Source organism: Excalfactoria chinensis, chromosome 2 (assembly GCF_039878825.1).
Source record: "Excalfactoria chinensis isolate bCotChi1 chromosome 2, bCotChi1.hap2, whole genome shotgun sequence".
NCBI lineage: Eukaryota > Metazoa > Chordata > Aves > Galliformes > Phasianidae > Excalfactoria > Excalfactoria chinensis.
In genome coordinates, this window is record NC_092826.1 from 127,875,576 (window position 1) to 127,889,814 (window position 14,239).

Genomic DNA, 14,239 nt, shown 5'->3' on the forward strand with positions numbered 1-14,239 from the left:
ACTAATAATCATCACACCTAGATTTTAAAATACAAGGAGTATCTTTGCTTGCAAAACAACTTGGTTTTGTTTTTGTTTTTTTAACTAATACAACAACATACAATATACTGGCTGGTTAGCTCTTCCTTGAAGTAGTTAAATCTGAGTTCTGCATTGGAATATAAAGGGTTGTTGCTGCTTTTGAATTGTTTTAAGGTTTTTGTCTGAAGAATAAAGTGAAAAATGATGTACTGATTTTGAGCCTTGGGGTAGCTGACAATGCAAATGGAGATTTAAAGCCATTTTCTCATTGGGAATACACTTTTAGTAGCTTCATGTTTTCTTCAGCAGCAGTAACAGACCAGGCTGCCCTGCTTCCTGGCTCTCTGTTCTGTAAGGTCTCCTAATAGCATCCTCAGCATCTTCACTGCTGAATGGAGGCAGCTGATATTGGTGCACTGCCACCCCGCCCCTCTCCCCTCCCCCCTCCCCCTTGCCAGTCATCATTTATAGACCTATAGTGATGTTCTTTAGTGCAGAAATGAGGAAGTTACATCTGTGGGGAGAGAGGGGAGATTGCCTGTTGCTTGCTGTGGTTCAGAGACAGGTCTGGAAAACAGTGGCTTTGTAATATGTACTTCTTGAATTTAAGGCTGCATCTCGTGTGATTTTGCTCTCATGTAGACATATTTATTATCAGAGTAGAATGCAGAGCAAGTCCTAAGGTTACTCAGAAAAAACCAGGAGTTTCCAAACAGTGGTCAACCTTCAGAAATTCTTTTGTCATGGATGGTGTAATAATGTTGCTACAGCAAACCCTCAGCTGGGTATCTGTGATTTCTGCAGTGATTATGCAGTTTTTAGAGTATTGCCTGGCTGCAACCGTAAAGGCTGTTGCTGCATTTTTCATTATCAAAGTGCTTTATAATTGTATCTACTGCGTGTCCATTTTGTAAGCAGGGAAACCAAGGCAAGCAATTTAAATGACATCCCCAGGCTCCAGTGCTACTCTGAATACTGGGATTAGAATATCAAAAGCTTTGATACTTTATGAAACTGCCATATGTTTTACTGTCTGTACTTACTTTTATGAAGCTTTGGTTTATCACCACGTTGGGCATGGCAGCCTGTGCTCCTCTCACTAGAAGAAACACCTTTGTACAATTTTTTTTTCTAGTGGAAAAGGAGTGTGGCTGGAAGTTACAAAGCGGTTTCATATAAGCTCCCTATTTATTAGAGCATGTCTTTTTAATGTTGGGTTTTTTCTTTTTTCCTTTTTTCATTATTATAATAATTATTATTTTTAATTTCACAGATTTTGACAAAGGAAACTCTGTTCGATTTAAACCTTCACGATTGCTCCACAGGAAAAGAGCGTTAAGGTAAGGCCAAGTCTGTCTTCTTGCCTGGTGAAGTTGATTCATTCCATGATTGTTTCTTCAATCATGGCATGAATCTCCATTTGTTCTTTTGCTGGGAAAAAATGATTCTTGGGCCTCTCACAGGACCAAGCTTCGGTCTGAACAGTTATTGAGAACTACCTGCTAAATAATCGTGTAGATTTACAACTGGTACTGCTAAGGAAAGAGGCCCACTCTGTGCAACATCTTGTACTGCTGCAATGAATCATAGAATCATAGAATGGTTTGAGTTGGTTGAGGGTTCCAACCCTCCTTCTATAGGCAGGGCTACCTCCCTTTAGACCAGGTTGCTCAAAGTCTGACTTTCCTGAAAGGCACGGACACAGCGCAGACATCTAGTGGGCCAGCGCGCAAAACTGATCTGTCTGAAAAGTGAGGTGGTCAAGGTGAGGGAATTACTGGTACAGTTATGCAGACAGCATTGTCAACATATAAAAGGGAATCTTGCAAGCAAACAGAGTGGTGAGGTGGTTGATTCCTTGCAGGGCGCTGCTTCCTCATGCTTGCAGCCTTAAGGTCTGGTCTAGGTAAGGTGTTGTAGTGCTTAGGTAAGCAATGTGGCAGGTCCAATTCCCTCTCTGTTCCCTTCCCCACTTCATCTGTGGGACCCCCTCCCATCAGTACATACTTCTTGAGCTTTTCTGGTTGCCTGCTGTATTGTAGAGAAACAGGGAGCAGGTATATGAGATGCATGGTCTTAAGGAGTGCAGGTAGGGGAAATCTGGGATAAGACTACTGGAGAAAGATGCAACCATGGGACAGATCTTTTATATAGGAATCCAGAGAAATTGTGGAAGTAAAGAAAGAGAAGAATAATGAATGCCAAGCCCATCTCTGGCAGGTATACAAGCGAATTTTCATGTATGTCTTTCAATCAGAAGATCTCATTATGTCCTGCAGTTTTTATCCAGATGCCAGAGCAGTGTTACCAGTGGCATTTGGATCAAACTTCTGCTTGCTTCTGGGCATGTAACTAGGTTAGTGGGACAGCTATTTAGAAACCATATGCTGCTACTGCAGCAGATGAAGTTTTCAAATTGGAATCCCTGATGTGTAGGAGGAGCCTGTACTTTGGAACCTACAAGAGCAGTGTACCTACTGAGGTTGTCAGATGCTTTATTAATGCCAATTCTACATCATTTTTAAAGAAAAGCTACTGAGGTTGTGAAACACTGTCTGTGTTTTAATAGGTATTGTATGAACTCCTGGAAATTGTATAGCATGAGTTCCTTGGCAACCTGGGGCCAAACTACATATAAATGCTCCATGAAGTGAACTTGTGGGACCTCATGATGTTGATTCTATTTCATGAACTGTAAACACAGACTATATTCCAGGCAAGCAAACGAGGAGGAGTTCCTTTTTTGGTACAACCTTTTATGGCCAACCACTTTTCAGTGGTCTGCAGGGACAAGACAAGGGGAAATGGCCATAAACTGGAGTATAGGAGGTTCTGCACCAATATGTAAAGGAACTTCTCCACAGTAAGGGTGATGTAGCACTGGAACAGGCTGTCCAGGGAGGTTGTGGAGTCTCCTTCTCAGGAGATATTCAAGACCTGCCTAGACACTTACCTGTGCAGCCTGCTATAGGGAGTGTGCTTTGAAGGGGGCTGGACTTGATGATTTCTAGAGGTTCCCTCCAATCCCTACAACTGATTCTGTGATAACAAATTTAACAGATAGGAAAAAGGGCAGTGGATGAGTCTGAAAGCACAGTATACCTGGCAATCTAAATTGGGCTGTCTGACCCTATGTAAGCAACTAAATTGATGATCACCTGCTCCTTTAGTGGATAAACTAATAAAACAGGGCAACATCTAGATAGATTCCCTTGAGGGAAAAAGAGAAGTCTTGATGTGGAATTGCTTATGAGTATATTTTTTAAACCCTTATGAATGATTTCCAAAAATTGTTACTTTTAAAACTACTTAGAATTGCTTTAACATCATTCTGACTCAATTTAGGTTCCTAATGAATGTTCTCAGTGAATACTGTGACATGGCCTAAATATGTCTACATTCATTTTTAGAACGATTTTTATATATGTACCTATAAATAGCCAGTTATTTGGACAGGCCGTCATCTTCAGAACAGTAGTCTGTCTCTGAATTCTCTGATCTAGTAAAAGCAATTTAATTGGTTGAAAACATTTTGTTTCTAATGTGTAAATATTTAAAACAAGCAATTCTACCTGTAGCAGTGTGAGAGAGCATGTCACAAAACTGCCTGCAAAGAGGAGAAGCAAAAATTCTCCTCTGTGGATAGTAGTCACTAGAAAAAAACAGCTAATGGTTAAAATAAATAAATAGATGTTGACCATCTGTCTCCAGGGAAAGTGTAAATGAGGGCATGGGTGAAACTGTGAAGAGACACAGGTAGCCTATGATGTCATGTAGCCCATCAAGGTTAAGCTTAAGAAGTTTGCAATTATTACAAGAATTGTAATGAAATCTACCAGTGATCAGAGGCTGGAAACCACCCTCAGTACAAAGGAGAAAGGAGTTCATGTGCAGGAGGAACTGGGTGACCTTGAAAAGGAATGAAAAAAGGGACGTAATGTAATAACACTAAGTGCATGGTTGTACACCGGGGGCTAATAAATTTTTCTGTCACTTGCAACTGATGAAATCAAAGCCTTGGCATATTAGTTTCTCTTGTGGGATTGAGCAAATAACGTAGTGTAGTTCTGAAAAGACAAACATTGTAGGGCGCTTCATTCATCCAGCTGGTCACATAATCATGCTTTCTCCATTAGAAGTCCCGTTTTTACAGGACATTAGCAGAGCTGGGCCTAGAGTCAAAATGTTCCAGTTCTGGTCACCATACAAAAAAGGTGACTTAAAACTGAAACAGGTAGAGAATATTTTTTTAATGATGGTCAGTGAAATTAGAAAAGGCTGTACTGAAAAAACTGAGTAAAAATGGAAACTCTGTTAAGGAGTAATGTAACTGTGCTGGTGAGAGAACAAATTCATATAAACCCAGCTAGCGATGCTTAGGCTACAATTAAAGGATCTCTAGCTTTAGAGTCTTTGAAACAGTTTGGATGAAGGGGCAGAGGTCAACTGAACTAGTTTACAATACTTGAAAGTTTGTTGAAAATCTACACGCCATCCAGTAATGCCATTCTTTTTGCAACCAATGTGCTAGTACTGGTCATGATTCTATATGGATTTTCCCTTGGAAATTGATGTCAGTCAGGGACAGTGGTGGATGTTAGCGTGCAGTTAATTTAAACAAGGATTTTGCTGCATAAATGAACATTGAGAGCCCTAGATTAATGGAAGCATAGGGTACTGCACTGATACCAGCATTACAGAAGCTATTGGAGATGCTATCAAACAAACCCCAGATATTCAAAAGTCATAAACTGGGTCCCTCAGCACTTTGAGACAAATCTTCTGTAATCAAAATGCTTTGGCAAAATTGATTTTGGTTTTGATTTAGTTGAAGTTTCCAACCTCAGCCAAAAGGAGTAGAAACTGCTTTCAAATTGAAACTGAGTCCTTGAAACCTTGGGGTTTCTGCGGAAGCTGTCTGTAAGAAAATAGCATATTGTGAAGCTAATCAAACCCATGAGTGCTTGAGTATGGGGTTAAGCAATTGGAAGTGTGCTATTAATTGGCTGAGTCCCTGCCCAGTCTCAGATCTCAGATGTCATACGCACCCATTTGCTTGTGGCCACTATGGAATTACTTTTTTTTTCAGTTCTAAGTGTTTTTACCCTGTAAGGATGCATGATTTTCTGTAACAGGCAGCTTGCTGCTGCTCTTAATCTTCTATTTGCTATTGCTTTTCTGTGGTGGCTAGCATTCCTGCTCTTGGCAGCACCTTGAACAATTACTTTAAGTGCAGTTGTGAAGACATTTTGCAGCAGGTGGCATGGTGCCTGGATATGACACAACCAGTTCTTGATAGTCATTTCAAGAGTTCAGTTTTCCCTACACTGTCTTCATACAAAGCTAAATTATTTGTAAATGATTAAGAAGCAAATATTTCTTTCAGTTCATGTAAGATATTATTTAGTCATTGTATTTCAGTGTTTTCAGTGAGAAATGTTCATTTGGATTAATTAGTACAATAAAGGACAGTTTCTTTTTTCTTCCTTGCCAAATACCCTTGATGGAAGGATATTTAGCTCTTCAAAAAGCCATCTAAAAACTGTCCAAAGAAAAGATTTTCCAATGGTAAGGCCGTGCAATTTGTTTTATCAGAATGTCAGCAATTTGTACAGCACATCAGTTCTATGGCAAAATGACAATCCCAGGATCACTGTGGGGATTTGCATCTGTTACACCTGCCTACATAATTTACTAAAGATCTTAAGACTAGTACTTATGCTTGTTTGGAATAGATTAGCAACAAGGCTTGTGAAGGCCTAGTAGAATATGCCCTAAAAGGAGTGACTGAAGGAATTGGGGCTGTTTAGACTGGGGAAGAGAACGCTGAGGAGAGACCTTATTGCTCTCTACGGATACCTGAAAGGTCATTGCAGTGAGAGCAGGGTTGGTCTCACTGGTGACAAGACGAGGGGAAGTGGCCTCAAGTTGCAGCAGGGTTGGATATCAGGAGAAATTTCTTTACAGAAAGGGCTTTTAAGCACTGGAATAGCCTCCCCAGGGAGGTGGTTGAGTCACCATCCCTGGATGTGTTTAAAAACTATTTGGATGTGGTGCTCAAGGACATGATTTAGCAGAGGGTTGTCAGTTAGGGTAGTATGGTTGGATCGTGGTTGGACTTGATGATATTTAGGGTCTTTTCCAACCTGAGCAATTCTATGATTCTATGATTCTAATGCAACAGGTTTCCGTCCATATTTAATAGAGTAGATCCCACAGGGATGAACACTTCTTTTCTGAAAACGTCACTATAGTCAATTATGATACTTCCATTTCAGAGTGAAAATTTGTATGTTTAATGAACATAAGAGATTCTTTCTCATGTAATTGGGCATTTTGCTGTTATGAAGTGACTGAATGACCTGTTACTATTAAATGTATTATGAACTGTGTGTTATCCAGAGATCAGAGCAGGAACAGCAACTAGGTGGTCGTGCAGAAGGCTTCTGGGTGGAGAGTACAGTCAGTACTGCTTTTGATGAAGTATGTTTTAGTATTTGTGGCAAGTCATTCTATATAGATTTCAAATGCAATTACTAGTTTTGAAGGCAGTCTCTGGTAAGCAGTTTAATGCAAAAATGTGTCATAGTCAGTTCCAAATAAGTTTCAAATGATGTTAGGTTTGGCTTCAGGAGTTTATTGGGGTTATTTCTTAATTTCATTCTTATGGAAAGTATTTTCTTTGGTATCTCTGTTGGACTATCTTGCAGAAATGGGTTACATCTTGACTGTATTTGATTTGTAGCAAAAACAGTCACAGTTCTGTAAGCCAGATGTTGCTTTTAGTTTTCAGAAGGAGTTCTCCTTTGAAGATAAAGAAGAACTTGCGAACAGCACAAAGGATATTGATGCTAACCTCTTAGCAGTACTTCCAAAAGGTAGGTAAGGGAGATATATTATGAACACAAATGGTAATAGAGTATGAAATTTTGTCTACGCAAGTGCACAGCACAGTTATATTCACTTAGGCACAGCTGTTTTGTAAACGAGTTTTCTTTTCCCCATGAAGTATGAAAATGGGCTGAAATGGGATGAATCACAATGCTCTTTTACAGGACATTATGTCCCTGTTTCATAAAGCTGTTTTGTGTACCTCGTTTTGAGTAGTTTAAAAAGTAGCTGAAATTTAATACTTCTGAAACATTTCTTTGTACAAGTAGATGAGTACTGAATTGAAAGGTATTAACTTGGCTTGTAGTTATAGCTCTTTCCAGTCACTCTCTGTAGAATTACCATGTTCATGTGAATGACTGACTACACACAGAACTTTGATCTTGCACGCTAAAGGACGTGTACTACATAAGGTATAATTTATAGTGGATGATACCATTTTGTAGCAGAGCAGAACAGCAGTATTCCCAATGCTCTTGGCTCTATCACTGTTAAGCAATTCAGCAGGTGGGCTGTGGCTAGTTCTATGACTTGACTCATATAAGAAATTTTGTTTACAGTAGATAGTAAATCTCACTGTAGCCAAATTATTCAAGAACCAGAGGCTCTGGCTTAATGTCTTTTTCAAGTAAGAAAAACGACTCTAATATCCTGTCTGTCCATAGTATTTTAAGGAGTGAGGTATTCAGAGAAACCTAGCAGCTGTTTTTTGTGCATTGGGGGATACTTTTTGTTTGGTTTTAAGTTTGTCATCTTACCTTGAACAACGTAAGAAGACTTCAGTGCTATCTTTATATTTCAACACAGTTGAAATAGAGGACTGAAATTTACCTGTGTTTGTTAGAGGAAGTCGCAGTCTTTTTGGAACTAGGTTGAAAGATTACATTTGAATGAAGAGCTCTACGTAATTAGCATAAAGATGTTTCCTTTGTTTCAGGCATGTTGTAGAGCTCAGAGCTTTGATTAAAATGTTGTTTGTATTCTCTTAAAACTAGTGGTATTTTACCCTTTTCAGACAAAAGTCTACAAGGCTAGATGCACTAATTCCAGGAAAATGGAACTAACTGGCTTTATCTCTAATATAATTTACTGCAGCTTTCTTCTTCCAACATAATGTTTAAGTGATGTGCTTGCTCTTGTGCAAATGTTTAGAAACAGATTTCATTGGCACATTGATAGAATAAAAAAACATGCACTTATACAGTGCAAACTACTGTGAATAAACAGTCCCTTATTACTCCAGATACTTAGCTTTGCAGGCACGCTGGCCGAAATGGGCAGTAAGTTAACTGTGAGAGCCTTCACTTGGGAAACCTTCTCTGCAAGTTACTTCTCAGTGAGCTAGTTTCTGTTCCAAGATGTCTCTTTTTGTCTGAAGAATTGATTTTTGCAACAAAAACACCACATTTGGTGTGTACTGGAGCTGATTCTTACATTCTGAGGCTGCGTTACTTGAGACTATTTTCCCCATCTAAGGGTTGTCTTTGATCCACATTTTCATGTATTGGAAAATGGGTAGGAACATACTTAATTTTCAACAGACAGGGACAGAATTAATGATCAGAGTCTAGCTGAAGTCTCACATACTGTTGCTTATGATTAAGCATTAAGTATATTAGTGCGCCCCTGCTAGCATGAATAGAAGGTAGTTTGGCTACTCTACTGTGTTAAGCATTTTGAGGAAAAATTGTGTTGCAGTGAATATTTACAGTTTCTAAGAAATCATGTCCACGGCAGGTAAATTTTAACCCATCTCTACACAGGCTTTATAAACCTGCACCTCTGTGCAAGCTTTTTAAATGTACATCTCTACCTTCTTTGGGAGATTTTCCAAAGACTAGATTTAATTTTTACAAGTTCTGTATTTTAAGAATAATATTATCATGTGCCTTTAACTTTACCAGCATGTTTCTGCTGTGCTATTATTAAAGAGGTCTTCCAGCAAAAACGTTTGTATTTTGTAAGTGACTTTTCTGAAATATTTCTGAATCCTCTAAGGAATCTCACTCAAATTTGAAGTGCTTGCTTTTTAAAATTCTTGTAATGTGAAATCCAAATATGCTTTTAAAAACTACCCTGGGATGAGACATGGAACAGTACCGCTTTTGCTAGAAACCTGGTCTTAGAGGGTAAATTCTGCTCAGAAGGTCTAGTCCCCGAAATTAAGATGCCTCCTCAACAGTCTGCCTTAGAGAATATCTTACCACAGCATCTTGCTCAGCGTCCTGAAATGAGGCATTCTGAGCATATGCTCAGCATCCCGAAGCACAGGACAGTTCCTGAACTGTTGCTGTTTCTCCTTTTTCTTAATTACATTTACTAACAGTGCTTGTGAACTGTTAACATGAATTAACTTAGATAAGGAGCTTTTACTGTGAAATGAATTTTAGTCTTTTCTCATGTGCTCAATCAGAGTCTTGTTTGCTGAATCAGATCTTTGTGCTACCTTTTAGGAAGAGGTGTTATTATTCTTTAACTTTGTCATGGATACCTTTGAGATGATGTTGTTTCTGTTGGTTATGTGGAAAAACATTTGTGAACAGATGGGAAACTGGCACCAGCGTATCCAGACTGCAAACCAAAAAAGAGAAACGTGATCACCTAAGCATGCAAAAGCCAGCCAAGGTCCTTGGGACAGAAATTTTTCCTACTAATTTTCATAATTTTAAGTTCTGTATTTTAGTTAGCAAAAAAAGCATTATGGTAATAGAAGACTCCCTGCGTTTTCTTTTTCTTTTCTTTTCTTTTCTTTTCTTTTCTTTTCTTTTCTTTTCTTTTCTTTTCTTTTCTTTTCTTTTCTTTTCTTTTCTTTTCTTTTCTTTTCTTTTCTTTTCTTTTCTTTTCTTTTCTTTTCTTTTCTTTTCTTTTCTTTTCTTTTCTTTTCTTTTCTTTTCTTTTCTTTTCTTTTCTTTTCTTTTCTTTTCTTTTCTCTTTTCTGTTTTTCTTTTCTGTTTTTATTTCATTGTGGAATTTGTGTTGTTTTTATATTTTTCATCTTATAGACTATTGCTGAAGAAAAGTATGACTGAAACTATTTTCCTAAAAGAACTCTGCAGGTATTGGTCAACCTAGCTGAAATAGAATCATAGAATCATAGAATCATAGAATTACTCAGGTTGGAAAAGACCTTGAAGATCATCAAGTCCAACCGCAGCCTAACCAGTAGCCTATCTCTTAAAAAACAACCACAAAACAATACCACAACAACAAACCTCTGCTAAATCATATCCCTGAGTAGATGTCTGGAATCTCAAGTGTGGAAAAAGTATAAGGCAGTGTAGAGCAGCCTCATGCTATTTTTGTCCCATGTTGTTTGGGAAGGTGTTGGAGCGATGCTTTGTGAGTCCAGTGCTCTTTTTAGGACTGCAGAGTGGTAGTAGAATCTCTGGAACTTCAGCTAACACATATAGGGAGCTGAGCTAATGCTGCTGGGAGTTCTTTGGATGTTCCAAATTTATTGTATACATTAATATATGAAGCTGTGCTTCAGAGCCTGACTAAAATGCTCTAAAAGACCTGTTTTCTGATGTTTTAAAGGGCTGAATAAATTGGTGGCTGGGGAAGGAAAACAATCAGGGTTTGACTGGAAAGTGGTCTTATTAACTGTGAGTGATGGAGGCCTTCTACTTGTCTGAAGTAGCAGAACAATTATGGCTTTTGTTTTGACCATTTCTTGTATGTATAGTCAACAGGTGCAAGAGAAAAACCTTAATACCCAGGGGAAGAAAATTAAATAGAAATAGATTTGGTAGAGTTGGAAAGCAAAGTATTTGAGAAATCATTTCCTTTGGTGTCAATGTGGAACAGCTTGTTTCACGTGGATATGATCTTTAACATAGTTCACTGAATGATACTGAGTGGGTAGAGCAGTGTGGGAATTGCTCATGAACTGAGAGGAAAAAAAAACAAACTTATGAAAACACAGTGTAAGAACTCATCTTCCTTTAATCTTGGTTTGGGATGCAGATTTTCCATTGGCCACATCCAGTTCTTACCTGTTTGTAGAGATCTCTGCCTGGAGCTTGCTGGCTTTCAGAGACTTTCTCCATGTTTGGTCAACAATGAAGGCTTCTCCCTGTTTTGCTGCAGATGCTTAAGCAAGGTGTGGGAGGGGGTTAGCCCTGTTAGGTAGGGTGGAACACCTTAGATTTTTATGGTATGACAGCAAGCAGTTTGACGTAACCTGCTTTAAAAAACTGAAGTTGATAGTTTGAGTCTGCATTCTGTAATAATGTAGAGTAGGGCTTTTTCAGAGTGTACCAGATGATTTTTTTTTTTTTTTTTTTTTTTTTTTGCACTATGTATTATATTCTTGTAGGCATCCATCTTCAGCCTCAGACACTATTTCAATACCTCAGTCATTTGCCTTTCTGAGTAGTAGAATAACATTGTATTCAGTCTTACTGGTCAAAGGCCTTTTACCTGGAGACCTGGTGGCTTTTCATCATGTAAATGTGATATGAGAGCCAATCTATCTTTTCCTAGCTGTGATGTGATGTGCAAGCACAGATAGTGACTACAGAAAACATCTGGGGTATGCGTCAGCTGAAACGTTGACTTAGATTTGCTCATCAATTCTAACAGTTAAGAAGGAAAGGGAGAGAATGTGCACCTGACCTTTAAAAAGGCGGTGTTTCAACAATATTTAACTTAGAAATATCTAGATCTGTGAAGTCCAATAAGGAGCGAAGCTGGTGAAGTCACTTCTGCAGTGGTGTGGAACAGTGTCTTCTAGATTCTACTGAGTCATCAGGTGTTTCTGATGGCAATCTCAGAGTGATTTAATAAGCTGTGTATTTTAGTTTGCTTGAGCTTTTGATTCCAGTGAACAGGATCAGAAGAGTAGAGACACATTACATCAGAATAGATACACAAAGCTTTTAGCACCATGTCTTAGCCAAGGCAATGGCAGTTTGGGGACTTATGACATCCACAGTCTCTCCAATCCACTCTGTCCATTGACAGCCCAAATGGCTTCTCTTCTTGGTGGTAAGAAATGACACCACACTTGATTGTGTAGCACTCACTGCTCCAGTGTGGTTTGCAAACACCGCTGATAACAGTGCACATACATGTATATATAGGCATTACTTCATCTGTCATGCCTCTTGTTGGTTCTCTACTGTTTTGTGATGTGACAGCTGTCTGCTAGCACATAACACCACCAAACAGTTTAGGGCAAGAGAAGGAGAATGTGTCCAGTTAGAACTACAAGTGAAGTGGTTAACCACAGAGGAATACTGTGAGAATATGTGGTGTTTTGTACAGATTATCTCCAAACTTGAGCCACTTGCAGCAGTGGGAACTAAGGAATAAAAGGCACTTTTTCTCTTTAAGCATGGTTACCAACCGTGGTGTAGACAGTGTAAACAGTAACTCTGTACAGCCTGGTTTTGAAGTAGTTAATACAGCATGTAAGCTAATGAAAATATAACTTGCCCAGTTTACACTGGATCTTAAAAACTAACATAGCCTGGAAGCACTTGGAGAACTCCTTGGTGTTTGCATCTGTTGGCCGAATGCACTTTTGACAGAGTAAACTAGGAAAACAAAAGGTAATGCTTGTATCCAGACAAAAACTATGCGAAATCTCTTAACGTTTTGACTGTTCCTTCTTATTCTGAAGCATTTTAGAAAGTTTCTTTGAGTTTCTGAAACTTAGTAGCTTATAAACTGTATAATCTTTTGTTGTCTCAGTTTCAGAATTAAGAAAACTGTTTGAACCAAACAACCAAGATTATTTGGAAATGAAAAGGTAAAAAAAGAAAAAGTCTTTGGCCTGTAAAACAAAACATACAGCTTGTTTTGTTACCTCCTCTTAGAAACTCTCCCTTCAAATCCTCGAGGATGTTTGACTTCAGGTGCTCTGCATCTTTTTCAGAAAGGAGAGAATAGCTAGACGCTTAGAGGGAATTGAAAATGATACACAACCTATGCTTCTACAGAACTGCCCGGGGTCAGTCACACACCGTTTACTAGAAGAAGATACACCAAGATATATGCGTGCAACTGATCCATACAGTCATCACTTAGGTGAGTAGTATATTCCTTTGCTGAATTACTTCATGTTTTCTACCCCATCGCATGCTCAGTAACAGAAGAGTTTTGTAGAACAGCTGTGATCAGGATTTTCTTTTAACCTGCCGATATAATAATAATTTGATATAATAATTAGTTATGAAACTCTTAGAGGGTTACAATTACTTATTAATCATTTTTATGTGCCTTTGAAGTCTGTAGTGCAAAATTGTGGTATGTCTATGCAGTCATTAGTACATTTTGATTTGTAAGAAAATGGAAAGCATTTACCCACCATTCAGAGTAATTTGGCCAGAGTACTTGGTGGAGTTTTGGGTGGATTTGTCCATATGTGTTGTACTTTTGACAGGAAGATCAAATGAAGAGGAGGAAACTTCAGATTCTTCTGTAGAGAAACAACCCAGATCATCCAGATACCGTGCAGAAACCACAGGAGGAAATACAGAGTCGTTGTACACTACAGGAAACATGGATACCCATGAACTAGAGTCTAAAGCAGAAAGAATAGCTAGGTACAAGGCAGAGAGACGGCGCCAGCTGGCAGAAAAGTATGGATTAACTCTTGATTCTGATTTGGATTCTGACTACTCATCCAGATATTCCCGGGCAAGGAAAGATCCTGACAGTGTGGAAAGAAAGGGATTGAGAAGTGAAAGGCATGATGATGAAAACAAGGACTCTGGCTCCTTGTATTTGTCCCGGACTGAGGTGAAGGAGTCAAAGAGTGTGATTTCTGAATCCAGGGAGTACTCTAGCCGTGAAAAAGATGGTATTCCAGCTAAAGAAGAGTTTTCAAATGAAAAGCATGATAAAAGAGCAGGTGATGACAGTGCCATTAGACAGGCTTCTGACCCTTCAGCAACATTGGATAGTTCTGTCTCACTTACATTTTCTGGACGAGAGTCTTCCTCCTGTAATGAAGTGCCAATATCACCAAAGCAGACCCCCCGAGATTCTCTTTCTTCACCAAAGCGGGCAGCCTCACCAACCCATTTGCAGAATGATCAGCCCTTGCACAGTAACATCAGACAAAGGTAACAGAGATTTTTTGCTTGTTCGTACAGTTTGTTTAACTTATTCGCCCACCAGATCAGTTTGCCCGCAGCCCCATTCAGAGTGGCCTCGAACACCTCCAGGGATGGGGTATTCACAGCTTTTTCTGGGTGAAGTGCTTATCTGTGTAAAGAATTTCTTCCTAATGTCTAATCCAAATCCCCTCCCTTTTATAGCTTTCCTGTAGGCCTCCTTTAGTTACTGGAAGGCAGCTACAAAGTCTTGTCAAAACCTG

The 14,239-nt window shown here is 38.9% G+C and overlaps 1 protein-coding gene across 11 annotated transcripts in view; it reads left to right on the plus strand.

The window, feature by feature from the left end:
- SVIL (supervillin) overlaps positions 1 to 14,239 on the plus strand; it is a 133,724-nt gene that overhangs the window by 63,309 nt on the left and 56,176 nt on the right. For 8 of the 11 annotated variants that reach the window (XM_072328781.1, XM_072328780.1, XM_072328775.1 and 5 more), the window contains 5 exons: positions 1,295 to 1,361; positions 6,808 to 6,899; positions 12,610 to 12,667; positions 12,794 to 12,945; positions 13,301 to 13,985. In XM_072328781.1, the coding sequence (XP_072184882.1) occupies positions 12,660 to 12,667; positions 12,794 to 12,945; positions 13,301 to 13,985 (845 nt within the window). In that variant the 5' untranslated portion in view covers positions 1,295 to 1,361; positions 6,808 to 6,899; positions 12,610 to 12,659. Of the gene's footprint in view, positions 1 to 543; positions 587 to 1,294; positions 1,362 to 6,807; positions 6,900 to 12,609; positions 12,668 to 12,793; positions 12,946 to 13,300; positions 13,986 to 14,239 lie in introns of those variants that run through there. The other 3 variants (XM_072328782.1, XM_072328783.1, XM_072328785.1) reach the window with 3 other exon arrangements.